The sequence below is a fragment of the Pithys albifrons genome, chromosome Z, assembly GCF_047495875.1.
Source record: "Pithys albifrons albifrons isolate INPA30051 chromosome Z, PitAlb_v1, whole genome shotgun sequence".
Lineage (NCBI taxonomy): Eukaryota > Metazoa > Chordata > Aves > Passeriformes > Thamnophilidae > Pithys > Pithys albifrons.
The window spans coordinates 31,834,389-31,861,231 of record NC_092497.1 but is presented as its reverse complement, the minus strand read 5'-3'; the positions used below and the strand labels follow the sequence as shown (position 1 = coordinate 31,861,231).

General features: G+C 39.7%; 2 protein-coding genes and 1 non-coding gene across 7 annotated transcripts in view; 2 read left to right on the top strand and 1 right to left on the bottom strand.

Moving 5' to 3' along the window:
• Positions 1-4,751, top strand: part of SKIC3 (SKI3 subunit of superkiller complex) — a 49,474-nt gene extending 44,723 nt beyond the window's left edge. For all 5 annotated transcript variants that reach the window (XM_071581737.1, XM_071581736.1, XM_071581735.1 and 2 more), the window contains 3 exons: positions 818-948; positions 2,564-2,687; positions 4,159-4,751. In XM_071581737.1, the coding sequence (XP_071437838.1) occupies positions 818-948; positions 2,564-2,687; positions 4,159-4,236 (333 nt within the window). In that variant the 3' untranslated portion in view covers positions 4,237-4,751. The remainder of the gene's footprint in view (positions 1-817; positions 949-2,563; positions 2,688-4,158) is intronic.
• An 8,296-nt stretch (positions 4,752-13,047) lies between these two features.
• MCTP1 (multiple C2 and transmembrane domain containing 1) overlaps positions 13,048-26,843 on the top strand; it is a 215,008-nt gene continuing 201,212 nt past the window's right edge. Inside the window, 4 exon segments of the mRNA XM_071581543.1 lie at positions 13,048-13,785; positions 23,461-23,545; positions 23,723-23,809; positions 24,679-24,826. The gene's annotated coding sequence lies outside the window, so the exon portion shown is untranslated.
• Positions 17,505-17,576, bottom strand: TRNAG-UCC (transfer RNA glycine (anticodon UCC)). The gene has a single exon. It is a non-coding gene; the product is annotated as a tRNA-Gly (tRNA).

The following is a 26,843-nucleotide window of genomic DNA, read 5'->3' as shown; positions in this document are numbered from 1 at the left end:
TTGCTGGCCTGAATGGCTTAAGAATACACACAACTTTGTTTAAAATGTAATTAGCATGAATTTGATTATCTCATCTGTGCTTTCTGAATGAGCAGAGCAGCTGATGTGAGGGGATTTCTTTGCAGACTCTCTAATCTGCACTGGTTTTATTAAATGTGCAAAACCCTGGTGAAAACCTTGCTCAGGACCCAGAAAGCTCTCTGTTTGAAAATTATTTCTCTCCCAGTTATCTGTCCAAATGAAGTACAGGAATTTGAATGCCATCCAGACACAATGGTGATAATAAGGTTTTTCTTAAGCCATTTTTTCTTTTTTCTTTCCTCTTCTTGTAATCTTAAGATGCATGGCTTTGCCTAAAAGTTGCTCCATTAGATAATGACCATCTTGGAGCTGGTTTTCCTTGCTGGTGGAAAATGTCACTTCTGGGGATAAATTCTACATTCTAGAATAGTCTTGTATATAAGATGCAGATTTAAAAGCTGAAGAGCAAACAAGGGTTTCTGAAGCATTACTAAAACTTGTATGGATAAAACAAAAAGATAATTTGCATAAATGAGGAAGTGGAATGCTGGAAAAGCTGGTGCTGTGTCAAGTTAATGTGACTTTTTCCATCGCTTTTAACAACTACTGGTGTGTGTTTCTTTAAAAAGTATCTTTCTAACCTGCTGAATACTTTATATAACTCAGAACAGTGTGAATTAAACATACTTTCTAGAGATCTGCAAACACACTACTATAAAGTCCTTATTTTCTTTTTTTCCCCTCTTTTTAAATTTATTTTATTCTTTTTTTCCTTTATTTTTCACTTTTATAATAGGCTAATGTCTCAAATGAGCACTGGCCATCCTTGGTTCAGGAGGCAACAACTGAAGCTTTGAAACTTTCTCCTTGCCCCCTGGCAGCTCTACTTCAAGCTCTGCTACAGTATAATTGCAAAATTGGAGCAAGGTATGCATGAACTTTTGAGTTCTAAGTGGAATACACTGTCTAAAAATACATGTGGTCATTATTTCCAGATCTAACTCCAAGAACTAAAAGAAAATTGAAAGCAGGCATTAATTCTTGAAATACTATGGGAGTAAAAAAGGGAGAGGAGAGAAGAGTTTAGTAGTGCGGGGAGCGGCTAAATCTTCCTTTATTTGTGAAAAAAATGTTTATGACCTTCCTATCAAGAGAAGAACAGCTGTCATACAATTTTTATTTTAATAGTATGTTATCTAAATAAATTAATCGGGAAGACTACACATTGTCAAAAGGCATGTAAAATAGCACAGTGGAAACAGATTATCACTACCTTTATATACTGTTGGGATTAATTTTAATCCTAATTTGGGCTCCCAGTCAAAGTTCATGTCCATTCCTGAACAAGCAGCTGCTTGTTGTGGCATTTTGAGGAAGGGGAGGAAGATTTGGGGAAGGGGTACTTGGAATCTTTCTATTTTGCCTTTTATAGTATTTTTGTTTCAGCTATGGAAAATTGGAAATTGTTTATGGTTCTCTTCAATAATTCACCTGTTCTGCAGATAATTCTAACAACCTGGCTTACTTCTGTGTGGTCCTTTAAGAAGGCAGCGTAATGTCATTATGTTGGTTGTCGATTATACTAAAATTGAGATAAAAATTAATCAATTAAAGTCAGTCTTACTACAATTTCAAATATTAACTTATGCGAACAGTATATCACAAGATCTAATTGATCTGCCTAAGTGTTTCAAAATCCTGAAAAAAGAAATTAATCTTAAATACAAATAACACATAAAACGTGTAACCTCTCAACAGTTAAGTCAACAAGGTACTGGAAAATCTTATTGGTTATAAAGGACAGAATATAAAGAACAAGAGTCAAAGCTGATGGATGATTATGAGATTCCTAAATGTAATTGGCAGTTTTTCCCAAATTGCTAATGACACTCTGAATTTGAAAATGTCTTGGTTAGGTATAAACTGTTGGTGTTGGAAGGTAGTATCAGCCAAATAGAATTTTAGACTTGAGTAGTACTCTACTGAGATTTCCTTTTGTTCTGCACTTTCAAATCCTCTCTCTGTTTTTGCAGGAACTGCAGTACATTTTGTGAGTGCATGAGTTAAATATATTTGTGCATAATATTAAATTCTTTCAGTATTACTAAGATTCTAGTACCTGCTTCTCTGAGGTGCACCATCTTCCAGAAGATTTGTTTCATAGGTCTTAAAGAGGAAAATACCTGCTGTACTTGTTCAGCAGATACCATACTGAAATCAGAGATTGTGCTGAATTCACAGGTACGATCTTGTAGTACTTGTGAACTCTGCTATGTCAATCTAATTAGGGTTAGTTACTAGTTAAAGAACTAACTTGAGTGTAATATATTAACCACAACAGTGGAGGCAGAATTCCTTAGCATTCTAAATGCAACTACAAAGGAAAGAAAGGAATGTACAACTACTTCTTCGCTTACTTGGGCAGTATGGATATAAGGATTTGCCCTTACATTATTTCTGACTGTTGTTGCTTGTTCTAGTATGTTATATGCAGCCTAGTCAGTTGCACTTGATTGGGATTGTGTTGTAATTATGTTTCTAGGGAGACTCGGCGAATGTTGGATAGAGTGGTTTATCAACCAGGAAATCCAGAAACTATCGTATCGGTGGCACGCTGGTACCTCCTGCAACATCTATATGCCAAGGATGATTGTGAATTAATAGATGTAAGATTCCATTTTATACAGAAATTCAATGTATTTACATTTAATATTACACTTGCAACTTGAAAGTGGGTAGAAGGAGATTCTGGCTAACCTGCTCTTAAGGTGCAATGTATAAAGGTGCTATATTGAAAAAATGTACTTAAGTTTTTGAACTTTATACCAGTTTGTTTGAAAGTCTTCCATTCCTTCATGCATTAGTAATGAAAAATAAACAAAGTGTCTAGTCCAAACTTACAAGAATTCTACTAGTGGCCCTTCTTGAGGACAATTTTATCAAAATTTTACCAGAACATTACAAATTTACTAAAAGATGTCACTTCCCTTGCCTGGGTATAACTTGTAGTATCTCTGACCCAAAAGATCTGAGTGGTAGGATGCTGCACATTCTGTATGGAAGAGTTATATCTGTAATGGTACTTTATTTTCAGTACATAGTAAATGGTACGTTAGTTTTTGTTGGCAGTACTTCAGCGATGGATTTGGCCAAATTTATAAATCCACACAGCTCTTTCATGTAGTGCAAATGAGGGGTCATTCATTTTGACTTGTAATTTGAATCACTTTGCTGCTCAGACTCTGAATACACTCTCCTAATAATCTCCTCACTTGCTGCCATTGTCAAGATGAGGTCTTTTTCCCATATTATTAGCTGTTCCTTGGTGAATGTTGAATCCAATATAAAGTACATTTTTTTTTATTTAGAGGTACAGCATATAAATAGCTCAGCACTGACAAAAAGCCATACACAGACGTGCAGGTTCATATAAAAAAGGCTAGAATTAATGATTTCAGATGATCCTGGTATGATCTCATTGCACTTGCTTCTGCAAAGCCATCTGTACTCCCTCCTAATGAATATGGCAACAATAAAGACTAAAAATTTGCTTGATTCTGCTTAGTGGTTTTCCTTGTTAATATGCATAATGTTATTGGATTACAAGAGAAGTGCCAGAAGCTTAGGAACATTAGTTTGTTATGGGAACTTTTTTAACTAACAGGAAAACTCTAAATATGGTATATGTAAAAAAAATCAAGGAAGTGTGAATTTAAGAGGAGGAGGAAAAAGAATATTGTGGCAGGCTTTTTAAGTAGCTTCAAAGAATGCTTTAGTTTGTCAAATGGAGATTTATACAAAGGCGCTAGCAGGAGACAAGTGTATGTCAGCAGGAAGATAAATCTTTAATTGCCAGCAGGTAACTAACTTGTCAAACTTAGTTTTAGCCTCAAATAACAAGTCATGCTGTTAACAGAGCATTGGAACTAACTACAGGCTTAGCAAGTCACTATAGTATAGGGGTTTGATCTTTTAAGAAAGCTTGTGTGTAATGTTGAATATTTTTCTATCTGAGCTTTATAGGTTTCTATTAGGGAAACTGCCTCGAAGGAATGGAAATACATTTGAGATTGCCAATGAAATACTAGCAGTAAAACCTTAAATTCTCAGGTTTTTATTGTTCGTTTTTCTATGCAGGTGCTTATAGAGAATGCCAAAGCTAATGGAGATGTTAGAGCTCTGGAACTAAATGAGAAGTTGTCAGCAAGTGCCTAGTATGGACTGTCTAAAGCAAAATAATCTTCCATTCATCTAAATTAACTAGTCCACCTTCCAGAAAGATATTTTATTTGCTTATGTTTTATTTTTTCTGTTTCATCAGCTGCAACTTTGTTTTTAGTTTTACTTTTTTTGAACGAAAGTAAGTTATTTTCTTGTTGAGTTACATAATACATAAAAACCACACTTTATTTGAAAAGAAAACCCCAAAATTTGCTTTTGTTTGCTTCTTCACTTAAATTTCATCACTATTCACAACAGACAGTATTTGTCTGTGTTTCCCCTTTGGCCACACACAGAAGTACCGCATTGGCAGTGATGGTGCCAGGCTTTTTTGGCACAGAATCTTAAGAGTTAAGTAGCAGCAAACTTTTCTTCTCTCTTGGTAATTCAGCTGCTGACTCTGTAATTGGATGAATCATGACAGAGTTTCTTAAGAAATGTTGTTACTCTAACTTTATATATGTAAAAATAAAAAAAAAAAATAAAGAACTGACTAACCTGTTGTGGTAGTTTTGGCTTTAGATTTTGCTAGGCCTCAGTTCAGCAAGCCCGGAGAGTCTATGTAGATTAGAGGGGACAAACATGAACTGACTTAAGTAACCAAATAAACATATCATTTTGACAGAAAAATCAAGTATAAAAGAAGATGTAGGTGGTGCCTAGTCAGTCCCTTGATGGCCAAATGCTGAGCAGACCTGCTATCACGGTTGCTGGGGGAGTTGGGCCTCATTCACCACCTCACAGCTGTTTGGTTTGGGAAGTACCTTTTTTTCCTTGCTGTTTTCTCCTGTCTTGGTGGATATCCTCTGTTGGGAGTTTGTTGGGAGTATTTTTGTGAGCTGGGGTGGTGGAGCTCTGTATTGTTGGGTGGGCGACTCAGTTGTTGTTAGTTTGTTTTTTCTCACATTTGTATACATATGTATTATATTCTGTTTTTAATTGTCTCACTTTTGTATAATGCTATTTTGGGTTTTGGGTTTTTTTTCCTCCTCATTGGTTTTTTTTTTTCTCCCTCCTCTTCCCTTGGCATGGGTTAGGGTTAGGGGGAGGGTGGACTCTCTCTCTGTCTTAGGCAGTTGGCATTTTGCCAGCTCAACCTAACACACCTGTTGAACTTACCATGAGGATTTTCACACTGCAGCAAGAGTCGTGATAACTGTCCATCTTCTGGTTTAAAGCTTGTTAAAATTTCTGTCCATCAAAGTCTTAAAATGACTTATGTGATCCTGTATTACAGGATAGAAAGGGCACTTTTAAAGGCATGCAGTGGGACTGCATTGAACATAGACTTGCTTTTGGAATCAGTTGTTCTGAGCTTAGAGTAAACATGATTGCTGGGGTGTTATGGTCAGTAAAATACGAACTCCATCTCAGGGAAGAATGAAGACCTTTATTGTAAAATTTTCAGTCTAATATAGGGTTAGCAACATTGAGAGGCAGGGTTATGCTAAACGTGGAGGGTTTATGTTAACTAAGGGATTATCGTATGTTAATCATGGGGAGAGCAGGTATCTAGAGCTAATCTATTATTCATGAACACAAGGCAGAGGGGAACAAAAGGATGTTGCCAAACAGGTTCAATACAGAGCAAAGAATACACAGAAACTGCAATTCTTGTCAAATGCAAAAGACGGAAGATAGGCCAATATCTGCAAAATGGATTAAGTCTTATCATCTGGGGAGGCTTCTTGATGTTTTTCAGATTTGAATCCCAACACTGGGGGGTGCATCTCTACAACCAGTCATGCACAGTGATCTCTGGAGAGTGTGCCACTATCATTTTAACAGGAAAGCTAAGCTCTGTAGGCTAGGACTTGCCTCTGCAGAAGTGAATAGAAACTTCTGAATCACTCCTTATCTCACAAACTTTCATTCTTCCACATGCTTTAAAAAGATGATTTACTGTAAATTTAGACTGATTGTGTTTTCCTTCACAGCCTGCTGTCACATAGTCTTGAACTATCAGTAACTGCAGACATTAAAAGGGAAAAAAGCAAAAGCAAATTGGTGACTTTTTTTATCTGGCTGCTATTAGAAACCAGGAAAAATTCTTGCAGCCTGTAGTTTGTATCGTTGGCATATGGTTTTGATATATGTTCCACTGTAGTGTCCTCACCAGCCTGATGGCAACACTGTGAGTGACTGCCTGCCCCTGTGAGTCCTAAGTGAAGTCTATACTTTGCTAGCACTAAGCCTTAAATACTTTCTAACATCTTAAAGAATGAATGACAACAGGCCAGAGAAATCAGCTAAGTAATGGTCAACTGTGAATATTCTGTATTAGAAAAAAAAGTACTACAGTTTTTTTTCAATGCAGAAGACTGTAGACACATTTTGGCTAGAAGCAGCTATAGATGAGCTTGGTAGGGTATAAAGCAGACAAGACAGCTGTGGTCAAGGCTGGGGTCAAGGAAAGCAGAATGTAGACTTTAATTAGAGTTGTGGTCAAGGAAAACAGAATGATGAGCAAAAGGCTTGTGATCACAGAAACAGGAGGAAGAACTTGATAAGGGGAACTATGTTATATAACTTTTAACCAATCATCCTGAAGATTGTGAAAAATTTGCTTTTACAGTGCCATCTGTTCATTTACATGCTCCAGCAAAGCAATATCATTGGATGGTTCTTCCCCAAGGTATGAAAAATTCACCTACTGTATACCAGTGGTACGTTGATTTGGCATTGCAAAAAGCTAGAAAACTACGGCCAGAACATCTCATCTATCATTATATGGATGACCTATTGATCTGTGCACAGGAAATGGACAAAGAAAAGGACCTAAGAGTTATCCCAGGCTGTTTAAAAGAATATGGTCTTTTGATTGCTCCCGAAAATATCCAAATGACTGCACCATACAGATATTTAGGATGGCAGGTCATGAACATATGATAATCATAAGACTGCAGAAGCTTCGATTGCATACTCTTACTCAAATGGTAAATCATGTTGAAAAATTGGTTGGAGATATCCAATGGATAAGAAATCACTGCAGAATATCTAACTCAGATTTAGAGCCTTTTTTGAGATGCTTCAATCCTCTACATCGTTATCAGATGCACGGACTTTAAATGAAGAATCGCAAAGGGCACTGATAACCATCCAAGACAAAGTGGCCCAGGCATATTCAGGCAGGTATCAACCACACGAACCAGTCTATTTAGCCATACTAAACTCAGACAAAGAAGTAGCAGGCGTCCTATTTCAATAGCTGCCAGAAGCAGAAAACCCTCTTTGGATTCTTGAATGGATTTATTTGCCCATGCAACATAACAAAACTATTATTACATGATTAGAGGCCTTTGGGATGTTAATTCAAAAAGCGAACAAACGATTTAGACAAGTATCTGGGTACTCTTTGACTAAAGTTATTCTTCCATTAACTGAGGAGCAAATGCAAATAGCCTTAGAGGAAGCAATGACTTTTGCAATAGTCATGATAATGCTGTGATGCCTTCAAATTCATACCCACCTCACCCTTTGTTTAAAACACAGGTCACAATGGAACCAAAAGAAACTTGTTGCATAGAACCGTTACAAGCCATTACGATTTTTTCAGATGGAAGTAGTAAAACAGGGAAAGCTAGTTTTGTTTGGAATGAAAGAGGGCAGTGGCAGTCAGAGCTTGTATTCACTAAAGGATCTGTACAAATAATGGAACTAACAGCAGTAGTTCACATATTCATCGGTCATTGTTAAAACACATGTCTAATCCTATGTTGTTTGTTAGATTAACCCAATTATGGCATTTGCTGAATGCCAGAACAAACCCCTTTTTCATAACACATCTTAAGAGTCATACTAGTAAAGTAAAAAATGTCGATATTTTGAGCTCTCCAGGTTTTGGCGCAGAGTCAAAGATGTAACCTCCATAGGAGTATGGTCAGTGCTCTGATTTATTATTTACATTACACACACACATATTGCATATTTTCTGAGTCCATGAATAGTACAGAAATATAATTGGTCAATGGCTAGGGTGTGCTACCAGCTGGACTGGTACTTTTCTCAAAACTATGCCCTTCTGTATCAATGTGTTTACCTGCTTCTCCCAACAGCTGCTGCATTCTTTCTATTGTTTACTGCTCTTCTTGAAGCAGGCTCAAAGATGCAGGGGCCCCGTTTCCCTCTCCATGGCCTGGGTTGTGCACAAAAACTTCTAAGTTCAAATTTCTTCCTACAATAGCCTTTTTCTTTTTGCACAACCCTGGCTTGGTTAATTGTCTTTAACACTAGCCATTTCATATAACTTAAGGCACAGCTAAGCACAAGCAAGCAGATTAAAGTAGTAGTTAAACACACAACACTTTGCTTAAATAACGTTTGTAGCTACTTGGTAATACACAATGACTTAAACCAATTACTGAAGGGAGAAGTTGAAACTGTTAATTGCTAAAAACTTTCTTGCAGTTGTCTTTTAGCCATCTTAAATTTGCACAAAAAGCCACTGAATGATTTGACAAATTCATGCAGCATATCTATTCAATTTTTCAAAACCAAGGCCTTGAGTTAAAAGCTGTGCTGAAAGCAATGAAAATTAAAAGCAACTCTAATTTGCAGTAATGGATACTTAATACTTATCTAAATCAGTGGTAAGACAGGGCATCTAAATTCTTCAGGTAGTTCTTTGGTGTTATGGGTTTGGCCAGATGGGCCTAAATTTAGGTTTTAAAAGTTCAGCTAGGCCTGGGATTGTCAGCTGATTTGAGCTGGGCTGAGCTAGCTAACAGCTGACTTCTTCTAGCCAATAATATTGTATTCCATACCATACTACATCATCTCAAAGGGTGTAAAATCCAGTGTGTGGGGGTGGCTTAGTCTGTTCTGCTATGGCTGAGGTACAAGCCGGATGTGAACCAGCTTCTGTCTTGGAGCAGGCCTAGCTCCTGCCCCTGCTGCCTCTGCTTGCATTTTGTTTGCATTCAGGGAAGTAGAAACATTTTTGTTGTTACTCTTTCTGTTTCTTGCTGTGTGTCTCTTAGAGTACTTACAGATCTAGTGTAATAGACTTTGCTTTGTATTAATTAGGGAGTGGGAAGTTATTCCTTGTTATATATATATGTAACTTGTGTAAGTGTGTGTTATATTGTAGTTTTCTCCTAATTTTCTCTTTTCTGTATAAATACATGTAGTTAGTTTCAGCATAAACCTGGTTTGAGGAGTTTTTTTTCCTCTCCCTCTCCTTTTTCCCTTAGCTGGTTGGGGAGAGGAGGAATCCTTTTTACTCTGTCCTGGACAGTTGATGTTTTGCCAGCTCAACCCAGGACATTTGGTCTTTTAAAGATGCATTCATCAGTCATTACAAACATCAGAGGATAGATACACACACACACACTGTCCCTTTTTGTAATTGTGCCATAAAACATAGCAACAATAGCTTTCTACAGGGCCCTTGCAGAAGACCAGTTGCACTTGGTGGTAACTACAACATAATTGTCACAATTACAAAAAATCTCCAATTTAGTTTTCACCATAGATAAAAACTTTTTACTTATAATTTATCTATAGTCCATTTTCAAGCAATTTGTTTAGCTATTTTTATTTATCATTCACTCTATTATTCACTCTGTCATTCACTTTTACTGTCACTTTTCTCCCCCTTTTTATTTTTAGAACTAGTAACTTAAATGTTGTTCTACTTGTAAAGCAGCAAGCTTAACTTCAAATAGGAAAAGTACTAGTTAACAATATAGTTAAAGCTATAAATGTAACTTTAATGACTTAAGCTTTTACTAAATTACTATTACTTTGCTAACTTAATTAACATTTTAACTTTTAATTTATTTTGCTTAAGATCTTAGCTTTTTAACAAATTAAAAATATTATTTTATTAGCTTAACAAATTAATTATTTTTAAATTTTTTTAACAAAGGAAAAAGCATTTTTTTTTTGCTTAACATTATTATCTATAACAAATGAAAAAATATTTTTGCCGGCGTTGTCATTGATGCATCAAGAAAAACTTAAAAACTTTAACAGAAATATAACAACACTACACAACATTACTGTTATAAACTGGTTATGTTGCATTGAGTTTTACATTCATAGAAACAGATTTTTAATACTTTTAAGTCTTGCTTTTGTAGTGCTACTTGTGGCAAACACGCATTTTTGCATTCAAAAGAACATATTTTAACCAATTTAATGCTTTATAACTAAAACCATTATTTGTTTTAATTTACTTTGACATTTTAAAAGGAGCTCTTTTTTCTTGAAAATGCCTAATAGATGGAAACACATTAAGCACCGCCAGGTGTTATGAATCTTGAATCTGAGGGATCAAACTTAAAGCTTTAGTTAGTCACTTTAAAGTTCTGTCATCTGAGCTTGATTCAGTCAGAGGAACCTTGTTGTTCTTATCCTATGTTGACTTCAACCTTTGGAGACAAAAGTAGAAACTCTTTCCTAGATTATTAAATGCTTACAACACTTTATAGCCATTTAATAAATGCTGAATTAATAAGGGAATCAGATTAACAGATTTTTCTTAGGCTTTTGTGTTGCTGTCTGAATTGCTGGAGAAAGATGCTGCACTTGGTTTTGCATGTTGTATTGATCGCAGGGCATTAGGTGCTTGTGTCCCGTCGTCTTAAAGGCAAACTCTGCTGATGTGTGTTAAGGTCTGTTTAGGCTGCTTGTTGTCTGGTTAATTGACACAGCTTTCAGTCTGTCAGGGAACACAGTCTGCTGGAACCACAATTCCCAAGGGTCTTTGCCAGACTACATTTCCCATAAGACGTTGCAAGGAGCTGATGATGCAATGCAAAGCTTTGCCTGTCCAACTACAAAAACCACAATGCCCTGCGAGACTTGCGCATGACAGAAAGCTCGGCGACGCATAGGAGGGAGCTCACCTCCCCCTCATCGGAGGGGAGGCTGGTCTCTCCCATCTCGAAGCAGGAAGAGCTATTTTTAAATTACTCAGGAAAAATTCTCTCGCATCAGAAAGCTGGCATACAACTGGTAACAAGGTTTTGCAGCTTCCACAGATGAAAATGAAGCAAAACAGAGTTAAGAGAGCAGTTTTTGGCAACTTACGGCTATTTTGCAGGCTGAAGAGAACGTGTGGAGCTTGGAGACGATACAGAACAAAGCCCATGTGGTGCGATCGGGGCTATACTGTCCTTTGCAAGTACAGATTCGTGTCCCATGTCCTGTTCTGTGCTGTCTTTCTTTTTTGTGCTGACTTTGGGATTGTGTGCCGTGCAGCGAGGGGCGGCGGGAGGGGAAAAGCAGTGATCCCAAGGCAGTGGAAAAAAAAAAGCAGCAGGCGGGAGCGGCGTGGGGCGGTCGGGCAGCAGTCTCCAAAAGCGGTGAGAGCTGGAGCTGTAGCGGTAGTGGCCAGGGCTGAAGGGGTAAAGAGGCAGCAGCAGCTTCCCACGGAGACTGGAGCCGGACCTGCAATGCCAGCTCCGGGCCGGCGAGAACTAGCGGCAGGAGCGAGGGGAAAGCCAGCAGTTGTGCGCGACTTCTAAAGGTGTCCCCTCCAGGGTGGCTTGCAGCGGGGGGCTGCGGCGGCAGGAGCAGGAGCCGATCACGGCTAGCACGGAAAACTGCGGCAGTCCCTTCGGTTTTTATGTTCCACCATGGGTCCCTTGCAAGTTTCCTCTTATTTCTGAGTTCATACCAGAGGTTCTTTCTCATGGCTTCCCACATAAATAATGTGGGCAGGCTTTGGAAAAAGCCTTGCTCTTTAGCCCATACAACGAGCTTTTAAAAGAATTTTTCGCTGACTGCCTCACTTCGCTTAGCTAGTATACCCAGCAAAAGCCGTATCGCAAAAGCTGTCTTGGCTTCCATCTGTTCAATAAGGCAAGACCTTTGGTAGGAGAGAGAGAGCGACTCTCGCTTTTGCTTACCACGACCCGTGCACCTCGCTCCCCCGGCAGCCTCCCCTACCCCGCCTCCTCAGCGTGAACAATCAGCGCAGTTGCACCGGCACCGATCTCAGCTATCTGGTCCAGTCTCCGGTATCGACCTGTGTGGATAATTTATCACCACTTCTTTGCCCGCAAACTCCACCAATTAAAGTAAAAAATGTCGATATTTTGAGCTCCCCAGTTTTCAGCGCAGAATCAAAGACGTAACCTCCATAGGAGTTATTGTTTACATTACACACACACATATCGCATATTTTCTGAGTCCACGAATAGTACAGGAAGATCATTGGTCAATGGCTAGGGTGTGCTACCAGCTGGACTGGTACTTTTCTCAAAACTATGCCCTTCTGTATCAATGTGTTTACCTGCTTCTCCCAACGGCTGCTGCATTCTTTCTATTGTTTACTGCTCTTCTGGAAGCAGGCTCAAAGATGCAGGGGCCCCGTTTCCCTCTCCATGGCCTGGGTTGTGCACAAAAACTTCTAAGTTCAAATTTCTTCCTGCATACTAGTTTGCCCAGACCCACAGTAGAGGGAAATCGATGAGCTGATCAGTTGGTTACTTCTGCCTTTCCTGTTCCCAGTGTTTTGCAGCAAGCTTGCATGTCACATTGTTTTTTCCACCAAAATACTTTGGCTCTAGTACCAGATTTCAAGCTCTCCCTGGCCCAAGTGAGAAACATTGTAGCTGCATGCTCAGAATGCGCTCAGTTACCAAATTTGCAGCTGCAGGGAGTTAATCCACAAGGGCTGGCCCCTCTTCAATTATGGCAGACAGATGTTACTGAATGTTCTAGTTTTGGGCATTTTAAGTATATTCATGTGTCTATTTATACATATTCTTGTCTCACGTGGGCAACTGCAAATGTTTCTCCATCCACTAGGGATACTATCAATCACTTTCTCCATGCTTTTGCAGTTAATGGGAGTCCCTTGAGAGATAAAAACTGATAATGGTCCAGCCTACCGTAGTACACAATTGCAAATCTTCTTCCAAGATGTGGGTATTAAACATGTTTTTGGGGTGCCTCATAACTCTACTTGCCAAGCAATTATCGAGTGAGCTCATTGCACATTGAAACAACATTTGCAACTTAAACAGAAGGGGGAGATGGCTCCCCGCATAAAAAATTGCTAAAGACCCTGTATGTGCTAAATTGGTTGAACTCTAGGGGCAAAGACAATGACACACCAATTCATAGACATTTACAAAACCAAAAATCTGATGACATCATCTATCCACAAGTAGATATTTTTGATCCAGTACAAAACAATTGGAAAGGCCCCTGGAAACTCATTACATGGGGAAGGGGTTATGCTTGTGTCTCAACAGGTTCCGAAATGACCAAGTGGGTACCTGTAAAGTGAGTGAGACCGCACCTAGGTGATAACGCTCTGCCAGGAAGCACAGAAGAGAGAAGCGTTCAGGGAAAAGAAGATTCTGCAACTCTGGGAGAAGGGACTATTGAAGTTGGAAATTGATCCTGATGTGGTAGTTGGACTAACAGGCCTTACACCTGCATTCGGGGCCAGTACAATATTACAACAGCAACAACAAAAATTGGCTTGTCTTTGTATTTGGCATGGCTATGAGTGTACACCTTGGATATGATTAGATTGTCAGAATTGTAAGAAAAAGGTGTGGAGGGCAGCCATTCGGGAGCATGGTGAGTCAAATTTTATTTGTTTAAACTGTTATGCCACTGCTAGCGGGCAGTGGACTCCCGCTGTTGGGCTGTTGGGCTCAAGATGAGCTAGGGTGGACTGGGACTATCCCTCTGTTACTATCTTGCATTGAAAACATTGAGGTAAAATAATTGGTGAGATTTTTATTTGGTGTCAATTCCCAAGTAATACAAGAACAGATCAGAGTAGCCACCACACTCAAAAAGGCAGAGTGTGGAAACAGAATCTTTGTCCCCAGAGCAATACTAGTTGCAGACCAGGAATGGATTCGGGAAAAGGCCTTCTGGAGAAAATACGAAAAACAGGGCTGATCATATTAATGCTTATGTACTCAGTGCTTGTGTGCTCAGTGCCTTATAGCTTAGCGCAATTATTACAGATTCAGCATGGAGAAAATATATGGGTAACAATTGCAAATGAAACAGGTCAAGAATCCTTTTGTCTTTCTATGGCTATGCCTAGCGACCCTCTTCTTACCTGTTTAATTGGATTGCTGTATTTTAATCCCAAAGACTTTGAATCCTTTGGAAGCAAACTAAATTAAGTGGAAGTTTGAAAAAAGTGTCATGAAATGTATAATTGTTCAAAAACTCAGCAACAGGCAGCTTGTTGTCTGGGGGATGAAAATCTAACTGGAGTGGCCTCAGCACTTGTACTCTGGCAATTAAATGTCACCTTATCTTGGGATCCACAAGAATTAGATTTATTGGGATCTATACCTGGGAACCAGTCATGCTTCATGTTTATGGGATCGTATGTGATAGAGATTAAGAAATATAGACAATGAGGTAATGTTAGCTGGAAAAATGTTAGTAGCATGTTCAATATTTATGATTGTGGATCCAAACAAGATTGGTGCCAAAGGGCGATAGGGGATGAAACACAGGGATCACAGTACCAGGTAACCACAAAAGGCAGGAAAGCTAAAGCGCTGCCACATGGGTACTTTTTAATTTGTGGAGACAGAGCATGGCCTGGTATCCCCAGTTATGGTGTTGGCAGACCATGTTATTTGGGCAAACTTAGAGAACTTATGAATCATACAGTCTCCAAAATTACACAGAAACCAAAAAAAAAGGTAAAAGAAGCATCATTCAATTAGGACAGATTGCAATGATAATGTTCAATATTGGGGTGGTATGACCAACTGGTTTGCTACCATGTTTGCTCCAGTGGGGACAAAAAAGGCTTTACAGTTAGTACAAAGATTAGTACTAAGTGCTAAGCAAATGAATTTAACATCTAACATTATTTCAAATCACCACTGATGTAGATAACGTAAGACATGCTATTTTGCAGAATAGAGCAGCTATTGATTTTTTGCTTTTAGCACAAGGACATGGATGTGAAGATTTTGCTGGAATGTTGGTCTTTGTGTGGTGTGTCTGTGTCTCTCTCGGCTCTCTAGATATGGTCTCACCAATGCTGAGCATAAGGGGAAGAATTGTTGAGTCACCACGCAAAACTGAAAATAAGATGTTGAGAAAGGAAAGAAGGGGTCATGAAAAACTCCCTTAAATTAACTTTTTCTAGCATCTTATTTTACACTTGAAATAGATTTTCAAGTGTTACTCTCTACTTGCTTTGTTGAGTTCCTTTACACATTTAGTGTATTTTTAAAATTACCTTTCAGTTAGAAGCTATCATTCTGCAAACAGTTGTGGGAGTTTCTGGTAACTAAAGACTGAGAACGGTAATCAGCCTCCCCTTCCTGGGATAACATAGCCTTGGGTTTTTTTGCAAGTAGGATAAAAATGATGAAAAACAAAATTTCCCCTAGAAATATTTCACATACTATATATTTGGGTTTTTCCCGGTAGTTAATGAAGAGTGGTGTTATGGGTTCACCTAGGTGGGCCTAAATTTGGGCTCTGAAGTCTGGACTAGGCCGAAGCTGTCAGCTGACTTGAGCTGGGCTGAGTTAACAACTGACCTCTTCTAGCCAGTAATTTTGTATTCCATACCACATTATGACATCATCTCCAGGGAAGTAGGAACCAGTGTGGGAGTGGTTAAGGCAGTCGCTTCTCAGCCCTCCTCTTGGGAGGACGCACGATGCTGTCCCAGGGGGGATGGAGAGGAGCAGGCCCACCACTGGCTCACAGGGTATCTCAGGAAAGTAAAATGTGTTGTTCTGGGTCTCTCCTTTCTACTTGGGTTTGTCTCCCTGGGGAATAAGCTTCTTCTTAAGTAATGTGTAGTTAAGACAGTAGAATTTGTGTGTTCATTCAGAAGTTGAGGTGGGGAACTGGACTTTGTTGTTGTTGCAGACTTGTGTGATTGTATATTTGTACTCTCTTCTAATTGTCTCTTTCTTTCTGTGAAAAAATATATGTAGATTTAGTATAAATGCAGTTTGAAGTGATTTTTCTTTCCCTTCTCTTTTCCTCCCTTTCCCTGGTGTTAGGAGGGAGGCTTTTCTCTCTGTGCTTGGGGGGGGTTGGCAGTTGCTTATCTCAAACCAAGACAGTTAATGGTGCCGAAACCTGGGAGCGACGGAGGACCTTGGCGGGTGTCCCAGAATCTTGGCAGGCTTCCCGGGAGGATTGTTGTAGAAACATAGAGTGATAACTGCCTTGTTTAAGTACATCCAGAACAGAAAATGTAAACAACTCTCCCTTACTGTTGAATGCTCCTTTTCACTGTTTCACTGTCTGTGAGTTCAAACAGCTCGACTGGTGCCTGCTGTGAATGTAGCCACTGCAGAAAAGAGAGGCCCATGTAAGCTGTTCGTGTGTGGCAAGACACGGCTGTTTGAGTTGAATCCCTGAGGACTCATCATGTGAATGCTGATGTGCCCAGGAGCCGAGCTGATGAGGAGCATCTCACCTGGACTGGCATGGGGAGGAGGTGTTCCTGGCTCAATGGGCCCATGGTGCCTCAGGCCACCTGTAGGTGGAGAAAGTCGAGGGGTGGATTTACCTGTGAACACTATTCTTAAGGTTATCCACAGTTGTGAAGCATGCTTGCCATTGTGAGACCCCAGTGAACGGGGAAAAGAGGTGCTGCGGAACCCCCTGCAGAGAACCCTACAGATGCGGTGCCCGGAACCAGCGCCTGCAGTGCTGAGCGACCCGCAGGAGCCAGAGCTGTCACTGGCGGGGCTGCCGCCAGGGCTGCGAGCAAGCCGGGGGAGGCTGCGAGCCATGAGAGGCTGTGAGCCGTGAGAGGCTGCAAGCCATGAGAGGCCGTGAGCTGTGAGAGGCCACGAGCCGTGAGAGGCCACGAGCCTTGAGAGGCTGTAAGCCATGAGAGGCTGCGAGCCATGAGAGGCCGCGAGCCGTGAGAGGCTGCAAGCCGAGCCAGGGCTGCGAGCGAGCCAGGGCTGCGAGCCGCCGGGGCTACTTCTGCCTCTGCTGCTTGCTTGTGCTGCTGTCGGGGCTGCTTCCGAGGCTGCCAAAGCTGTTAGGACTGCTGCTAAGGGGGATGGGGTCACATGGTGAACTGTAGTACTTCTGTGTGACCAAGGAAAAAGACATGAAGAGAGGCCTGCGTAAGCTGTTGATGTGTGGTGGGACACTGCCGTTTGAGTTGAATCTTTGAAAACTCGTCGTGTGAGTGCTGATGTGCCCAAGAGCCGAGCTGATGAAGAACATCACACCCTGGACTGGCTGAGGGAGGGTTGTTCCTGACTCAATGGGCCTATGATGCCTCAGACCACCTGTAGGTGGATGAGGCCAAGGGGTGGATCTGACTGTGGTGCATTGGCCGGGAATCGAACCCGGGTCAACTGCTTGGAAGGCAGCTATGCTCACCACTATACCACCAACGCTTTTTTAATATTATCTTTTTTATCCTCTTTTTTAATATTATCTCCAGAACTAAGAGTAGGCTTTTGTAACTCCAGGTTTTCCTTATAGTTAATTTTTGCTCGGTTTCCCTCTAAAATAAAAGTGAACAGAAGAGGAAAGGGAAAGGGATTAGGGAGGATGCTGTTAGTCACCAGATCAGTAATTATTGGGTCAGAGCCATGTTTTGAGGGGTGTGTACATGTGTGTGTGTGTGTGGAGAGGGAAGGGATGGATCAAACCTCATGGAGATGGGGTGACACTGTGTCCCTCATGGCAGGCCCAAGGAGCCCACATGGGGAATCCCCAGAGAAAGCAGCAGCCCCAAACAGTCTAGGCAAATTATAGCACTTCACACCTTCTGGAGCCCCTAACCCAGGCTCAGATTGTCAGGGAAAGTGAGAACGCTGCCTCTCACCCTGGCTTGGAACCCCAGTGTAAAGCAAACTGGACTCAGCTATTCCCTCAAAGAATGGTAAGCAGTGGAAAGGATTCAAAAGGTTTATTTCAGAGGTGAGAATGCTGAAAACTTATAGATCCTATCAGCACTGTACTGTATGGGCAGCACCAGGCCTCAGAGCAAATTAAAAAAGGCAAGGCTTTTGTTGGTTCCTTGGCTTTATCATCACTTCCCCCACCTCGGTTCCCCCATTGGCTGTCAGGGCCTTGCAGCACATCTGTGAATGTTACCTCTCTTGTGCCGGGGGAGTAGTCTTCTGTGAATGCATACAGAGAAACATTCCAAAACTGTGTCTGTGAAAGATGCCTCGTTCCAGCCAGAAAGCTTCCTTAGTGAAAACTAACTGCCTTCTTGGTAGTAGTATCTTTCAGAAAAGAGCTATTTATCACTACACCCAGAGTGGTCAGTGGGTCAAAGGCCCTGCCTGGGAGGTTTGGCTACAGAGACTAAAAGAGAAAAGAGACCAAAACCCCTAGTTATGTGAAATTTCTAATTCTGCTTTGCAAAATGTTGTTTGCATAGCAAGGCCACTTAACTCATGAAAACAGCCATGAAGTGATGGAGTCGCTTTTTTAATGGTACGTACTGTCTAGCAATTATAGAGACCAGTGTACCGTGTATTAGGAGTAATAAATCAAGGTAAGCTAGACACTTCAATAAGATGAAATGGTAAAGATCCAAGATTTTGTATAGTTAAAGTCAAGATTTTACAAGTTTGACAGGTGATGTCATTGAACAAAGAAAAGGCATGAGTCCAGCAGTGATGAAGACACTTCAAGACCACCTGAGGGATGAAGTCAGGAGAACACTACTCAAATTTCAAATCAAAAAGAAAGTTCTGCCCAAGATTACACCCAGTCATCAATACGGAAATTAAAAAGTGTAACTATGAGCTCAAAACTATATAAATGGCTTATTTTACACAAACCAGCCAGCCAAGTTTTTGCCCAGTATGAACTGGCTTGCCTCCAACGTTGTCAATAAATACCTTTGCTGCTAAAAAGATGAAAAGCTTCTTAGTTATTTATTTCAAGGCATTTTTCACTATCAAGACCATAGAGGTGGCATGTGTTGGAGCCCTGCCACCTGGATGTGTGAGAGCTGGTCTTCCACAAAGGCTTGGTGGTAGCTATCTCTCCCTCATTCTCTTTCTCTCTCTTCTTACTCCCTTTCCTTCTTCTTTACTCCTTTCTTGATGCTGTGGGTGGCTTGGAGGTGGAGGGATTGGATTTGATTAAAGTGTGATGAACTGACTGAACATTGACTTCTGTGTTGCTCATTAATACATGCTGAGTTGGTATTGTGGTGTGTGATGGCTTTGATCCATGGCTTCTGTAGTAACCAAGTGTAACTAGGGAAGTGGACATTACATAAGTATTCCACACATGTTTTCCACATAACAGAGGAGGAGGGGAGATAGGAAGTTGTTTAGTCTTCCTTCTTCCAGCAAAGCTTGGAGGAGCAGGAGGAACCTAGACGGTCCCTTGTTTCAGTTGGTTTCCTCGTAGTATAGTGGTGAGACTGTATCTTGGCCAGTTTTCCCTCCTTTCTAAAGGTTTTGACTGTATTTGTCTGTTTTGTGTTTGTTTTTTAACTTGTTTTTGTCCTTCCTTATTCCTTGTTACCCGTTCCCTCTTCCCTTTTCCCCTGGGGGGCCCCCAAATGGTGTGTACTAATTGCATACGTGGTTGTGGATGTTAGAAAATATAATTTCTGTTTTAATTCAATTCGCTTTCCTTTGAGTTTCTTGCTTTCTTTTTTTTTTTTCTTTTGCTGGGAAGACTTTGGGAGGGAGGGAGGAGGGCAGCTCTGGCTTGGCAGGAGAGGTTGGGCTAAACCTAGACATGGGGGCACTGATGCCTCTGTTGCCTGTACCCCTGTGAACAAAGACACTTTGGAAACAGGTAAATGGAGTAATATATATATATATATATAATGGAGTAAGGTTACCTTTATTAGAAGCTTCTAAGATTCAAACCCAAAAGGTCTGACCCCTGACTAGGAAGCTTACATATTTTATACCTGATATTAATGTCCAATCACTATTCTCATTTTCCCATCAGCCCACCCATAGGGGCCTGCCGAACTGCCCCCTTTCCATGGCGGGGGGAGGCAGTTAGGCCCTCTTCTGAGGTTTTGTCTTCTGTTATCTGCAGGTGGCCTCTCACAAACATGTGGCCTTCGCTGAGCCTGAGAATAGCACCCAAACTTGTGAGAAAGACAGTTAATATGTGCACTTAGGATTTGAGCAGTTTAGAAGAACTTATGTGTTTTTAAATCTACCAAAATACATTTAAATTCTTAGGCATCAGCACATTTTGTCTAGCTTGTTGAACCTTTGTCAAGTTCCCTTATTTTCTCCCCTAAATTAATAAAGGAACTCCCAGGGAACAGGTCCATAGCTTATTCTCTCAACACTTTCTTAAGGTATTAAAGAACAATATGTATATAAATATTAAAGTAAAACTCTCAGCAGAGCCTGTGAGCCCACAGCTCCAGGGTTGGAGCATTACAGATGCTGCAAAAAATTTCAGCCTCTTTGGTGAAATTTCCCTAGGTTTCAAAGTAATTCCTGTTCTGTTTAACAGTCCTCTTTGAGGAGATTAACACATATAGAGAATGGACATATAGGTAGAGCCAGTAAAGTATATCTGTAGTAATGCAAAGAAGGCATCTCCTCTGGTAGCCTGCTTGCAGTTGAGACATCTCTAATTTTCTGTGAATATCCAATGGATTTCTAGCAAGATGTCTGCATGTGGAGGAAGATCAGTTGTTCTCCTTACTCTGCCATGTTTGGGCATTTGCCTGTCCATTTGTAGTGCACAGCTTCCTAGTCAGCAATACGCACGAGGCAAACCTGGAACTACCACATATGGCATTGATGTTTTAGGAGAAAGAGAAACTCCCAGGGTAAAGAGATTCCTTCTCCAAGTGAAACTTGAGCCAGAGCATTTAATTTCTCCAAGTTTCTGACCTCACCTGTCCTTAAAAATCAGTAGTTAAGAGCCAGTTATTTGGTTATTTCTTTATTTTCTATTTTATCTTGTGAGATTTGCATTGTGCCTCTCATTATGAGATTCACTGTGAGGCTGTGACAGCAATAGCAGATGTTGATTTCTATCTGATGGAACACCAACATGCCTGTGGTGGGACAGCAGGTTCTCTTCCTGCAGCAGAGGCCTGGGATAAAAGACTTCAGCAGACTCACTGGTCAATAGTCCAGCTGAATTTATGGCAGGCATTTGGGATGTGGTTTTTGTCATTTCAGTTTCTCCTGGACCAGCATTGTCCCCAGCTCCCTCTGGTGTTAGTGGTGGCTTGGCAGGGACTGTGCTACTGTAGTTGTAAGATGGAGCCCTGTAATGTTCATATGCTCTTACAGGGAGAATGAATTATCTCATAATATGTATGTGGTTCACAAAGTTGGCAAAGTGTTGGTAGTATGAGCAAAAGACACTGAACGGAAGGACATGTTCATCTGTTACCTTCATGCTGGTTCCTGTGAGCTGAGTGGTCAGAATGCCTTAGAATCAAGGAATCAAATAATGATTTAGATTGGAAAAGACATTTTAAGGTCATCAAGTCCAACTGCAAACCTAGCACTGCCAGGTCCACCACCATATCTCTTTACAGATTGAGAAGGGAATCATCTTTTTGAAGGCAGAGTCTTGAACTATGAACTGCCTCCATAAAAAGTGCAAGGGCTAAACCATCTGATAACTCAGTTTTCCTTGTTTGTCTCTGGATGACAAAGCTATGGTAACAGGCCATGCTGTCCAACTAGAGAGTATTAAAACATCTTTAGTACTTGTTAGAGGGGAATGGCAACGCAGCCTTGCTTGTATATTCATTAAGAAACTGTTTTCCCTAAAGCTGTGGGCTGTCCACACTTTTCAAGAAATAAAGTGCTTGTAGATTGTGTTTCGCTAAAAAACTGTTAGAGGACTAGAAGAGAGCTTGCATCAAGCTACTTATAATGGGTTCATTTCTGCTTCGGAAATTAGTATTACACTCTTGGGTCAGGTTTGTCTGTTCTCTTTGCAAAGATGTTTTTCTGCCTCAGATATCTGATGAATCAGTTTGAGATTCAGATGGATTCCTGAAAGAATGAGTATGGTCCAACCCCACTTTTCACAGGATTTCAGGACCTTTCTCAAGCAGATTCCTTTTTTTCATCTTATTCAGTGATGGAGCTAACATCTGAATTGTTTGTCAAGTCTTTGAATGACAGGTGTGGTTTTCTACATTTAGTACACTCTAGGCAGCCATGTGTTTTACCATTAGAGGACTGGACCTCCTGTTCTCCAACCCAAGAGCAACACTGGTACCTTTCACTAGCAAACAGTATCCTACTTCGTAGCTGATTTCCCTCCTGCAAACTGTCTGTATATATCAGAATTGGGTTAAGGAATGACAAACCTACAGAAGTACCAAGGTGATGACAACTTTTTCTCATCTCACAATGTTTGTATCCACCTGGATCTTGTAGTTTCTGTTATCCCCAACTTCTCATGGCCACAGAATGAGAACGCTGACAGCAGTCATCATCACTGGGGCCTCCATGAAGTTCTTGAAAGGCCTGGGCCAATCCATCCTTGAGACTGTGAAAATGCTCATCTTAGTGAAGAGGTGCAATCTTCTGTCATGGGACTAATAGTCTCACATTTCAGCATTAGCTTTCATTTTTAGTGTGTAACTATGGCATTATCCTGGTTCTGACAGGACAGATTTTATTTGTTGCAGTAGCTAGGAGGCAGCATGGCTAGGACAAACGGGTTATTCTGTACTACCTCATGTCATCGCCACAGGTAGGGGAAAGTGGTTGTAACAAATCACTTTTTTCAGAGAATATAATCTGACGTGTCAAACCGATGATCTTAGCAAAACCATGTTTAACTAAAAGCAGTAGTTGTACTGGTATGACAGCAAAATGGGTTATTTCAGAAAGAATAGACTGATACAGATAGGTCTGCACTTACGATCTTGATGAAATTCTGCTTGCAAATTTGTAACCCAATAGTTGAAATAGTATTTCTAAACTTTGCATCCTACAGAAGAATTGCTCATCACTAGTGATTAAAAACTTAGAATTTATCAAAGCAGAACTAGACAAAGGGAAACAAAGCAATAACATGTATATTTAAAAAAACCTGTTACATAACCACTTAGAAAGTGGTCAAGGTAATATACTCTTAAGGACAAAAAGAGGAATAAGAGTGTGGAAATGCAATAAATAATTATCCATGGTTACCTATATTTAAAACAAATATCTCCTTCAGTCATTAAAAAGCTTGCATTCCAAATCCCTGTGCTAGCAATTTGATTTTTGTAGGTGAAACATTGTGTTTGTCAGAAACACTAATAACCCTAGAAAGGTTTGTCATGATTGCAGCTGTTGCTTTTCACAGAGGAGAACATAGAGGTGATCCAGCAAGGGAGGATAGTAACATGGGAAAAAGGTGGAGAGGCGAGGACAGCCATCTAGCAGAACTGGTAAGGACGCAGTAGTTGCTTTCTTGAACAATAGATTTGTAATCTAAAGAAGGGACTATTTGTTCCTATTTTCTGTTTGCTGTACTGTGTTAAGCTCTGTAACGATGCTATGGAAGTAAAATTCTATAGTAGATTTTGATGAATAAATGTCTGCAACCTGATTTTTTTTGGTCTCAGGGTATGGAGGCAGAAGGAAGGAGGAAGAACTTGATGGTTTCTTTGCCAGTATCTGTATTTGTTTACTTTCTTTTGCTGCTGGACAAGGTTAGTGCTTCAAATGAAAAATGGAATTGAAGTATACTTCTGAATACTAAAAAATTTCAAAATGTTAACATGTTTGCATATTCAATTATTATTTCTGCATCTGTTCATTACATTTTCAGAAAGAAATGTAGCAAGCTGACAGTAATGAGTTTGATACTGAAAATGAGCACTTGCTTTTCATTGTTTTCAAGTAAAATCAAAGAGCAAGAGTCAGTACAGTTGTCACCAAAAATATTCTGGTTATCCTGTGGATGTAAGTGATCAGTCTTGCCATTTGGTTTTTAAGTGCTTTCAGCAATAGCCAAAAACTTTGGAAATAGGATGACTTTTTAAAGCACTGATAAGTCTGGTTTAGCCAGAGTGTATTTCCTGACAATTTGTAGATGGTCATATACAGAGCATTATGACATATGTAAAAGTATGTATCTGTATGTATGTGACTAATGCTAACAATAAAATATATTTATTCTGCAGAAATAACATTGAATTTATAGTTTTTGTATGGAGACATTGCAGAGAAGCAGATATGCACTGCTGCCATTATGTGATAATGCCATCGTGTACATAAAATCTGACTTTTACATCAGTATGTTTTATCTGATTCAAAATCTTCACAACAGTTGAGACTTTTCACATTTGTTATACATATTCATATCTTTTCTATGGGGAACAGCTGTTTTATGACAAGCTTCAGTAAAGTAGGCAGTTTCATCTGAAGCCATACATGTTTAATCACAAAGCATATTATTAGTGCATATAAAATGGTGCTAATAATTTCTGCACATTTCCAATAATATTTAAAATCCCAGAATGTTCTTTTACATTGCTGTTCAAATGAATTCACATCATACATCTGCTTTTTTATTTAGGGAGTAAGGAGAGTGGAATGAATGAGGTGAAGTGAGCTGTATAGCTGTTTTTACTCTGAAGTTCCTCAGTTTTCTCTGACTTGCCATCAACCAGAACACTAGTAAAAAAGTGTTGTTTAGGGCATGCTCACCGTAACTCTTAAATTAGGTAAGTACTTTGAGCAATTAAAAATTCCTTGTCACTTGACTTCATTGTTGTGACTTTTGAAGCAGTCATTCCCATTAGTTGCTCTGGCAAGGCTTTGATAGCCATTTGGATATTCAGTTTCTGAATTCTTGTAAGCAGGTGTTTTCAAAGCATAAAGCTTTGACAAGTGACCTGAAGAAATCAGTGTAAGACACATAGTAACTGGAGTGGAAAGTTATGCTTATGTGATTTTAAAGACATGGTTATATCACTTCAAATTTTTTTTAATCTTTAATTTTTAAATTTAAAAAATTGTTATATTTTTAAAAAAATCTGAAAGTTGGTAATATTTCATACTCTGCTGTGAACCTGTGACTATTGATGTTCTGCTTTTTTTAACTTGCAGGGAACTTTGTTCTAATTTCATCTGTTGTGTGTAACTATGGAAAGGAATGCTGGTTTCTTTTACTATCCCACTTCCTGAAAAAGACCCCAGCATATGATGGTTGATGCAGCCTTGACACTTGACATTCTTTATATAGCTTTATCTACCAAAGGAAACATTGTTGCTGATGCCTTTGTTGTATGCTGGAAAAATATAATTGCTTCATTGCTTATCTTATCAGTGGCAGAATATTGAAATGGAGCTCCAAATCAATAGAGCTAGTGCCTAAATGACTCAGATAAGAATATCACTTCAGTCTTATTCATATGCATTTACAAAATATACTTTGAAGTGCAGAGGTGTAGTTCTGTTTTGGTTTTGGTTTTTTTTTTAAACTGCTAAATATTTTCAGTTTTGGCATTGCACAAATTAGAACATTTTAGAATCTGTTCTTCTGAAGTTGTAATAGTTTTCTGCAGCAGAGAGTTCCTTAGATCTCTTATATCCCTTGAATTCCTGGCAGAGTGTCATGCTGATGTATGGTATACAAATTGTAGGAGAGCAGCAAAGCCATTGATTTCTTTGGTTGGTTTAGCTGATTAATTTTTAGAACTATTAAGAGCTTTGAAGGAGAATGTTGGTATTCATCATTATATAAAATGGTGATAGTTTCCAGCAGCAAAAATAGTGGTAATCTTCAGGGCATCAGTCTGGAAGAAATTAAAGAGTTAGCCTGAAATTTTGTGATGTGCTTTGTAAGAAGACAGCACAAATGTTGTTACTGATTCTCACCTTTCAGCCATAAATTGCAAGTCTGATAGATTTCAACAGATTTACCCTTGATTTTAGCAATGCACAGTGACCAGAATCAGATTCACTATCTTCTTGTTTTATAGTGTGTTTTACATGAACTGTGGAAAGTGTTATGATATAAGAATGGTGATGATTTTAGCCATCCTATCAGTTTCAAACAGGCATCATTTTTCTTGCATGCTAAGGTGGAACTGGGTTCTGTCAAACGAACTCTTCACTGGGCGCTCAAATAGTGTGTGAACTTTTTCCTTTCTTTACTGGTATGAAGCTACTCACAAGTATCAACCTATCAGCTAGCTGATAGGCCTCTTACAAGCTTGACTTTTATTTCAATTACAAAAAAGTAGTTTGTTCACTTAGTCATTTAACTTCTAAATTTGGAAAACCTATTGAAGTGTCTGTCACGATGCGAACAATGGAAGTGGAAGTACTTGTCCAACTTTTCATGTCACTGAATCACAAAGGATTTAGTAATCAACAGCTTCATGTTGTAGCTGTAGTCAGAGCTTCCAGCTGCTCTAGAACAGTTTTGGTTTAAATAGAAAATATTTTTTCTTTACATGCCACAGAACTGGAATTTAATAAAGAAAGATCAAAACGTTTAATTGTCTTTTTGACCTTGTTTGGGTTTTGTGTCAGTTTGGCTATCAGAAACTAATGAATACTAGTCACAGGCATCCGAAAACTACTTTTTTTTGAGGGACAGACACTGCATTGGCTTTTTTGTGTCCTCTAATGTGACAGTGGCACAAGGCCAGTACCAAGGCACGTTTCTCTTCAGCTCCCTTTGATTTCACATATCTCCAGACTGGCAGATGTCTCAGTAAATATCTAAACCCT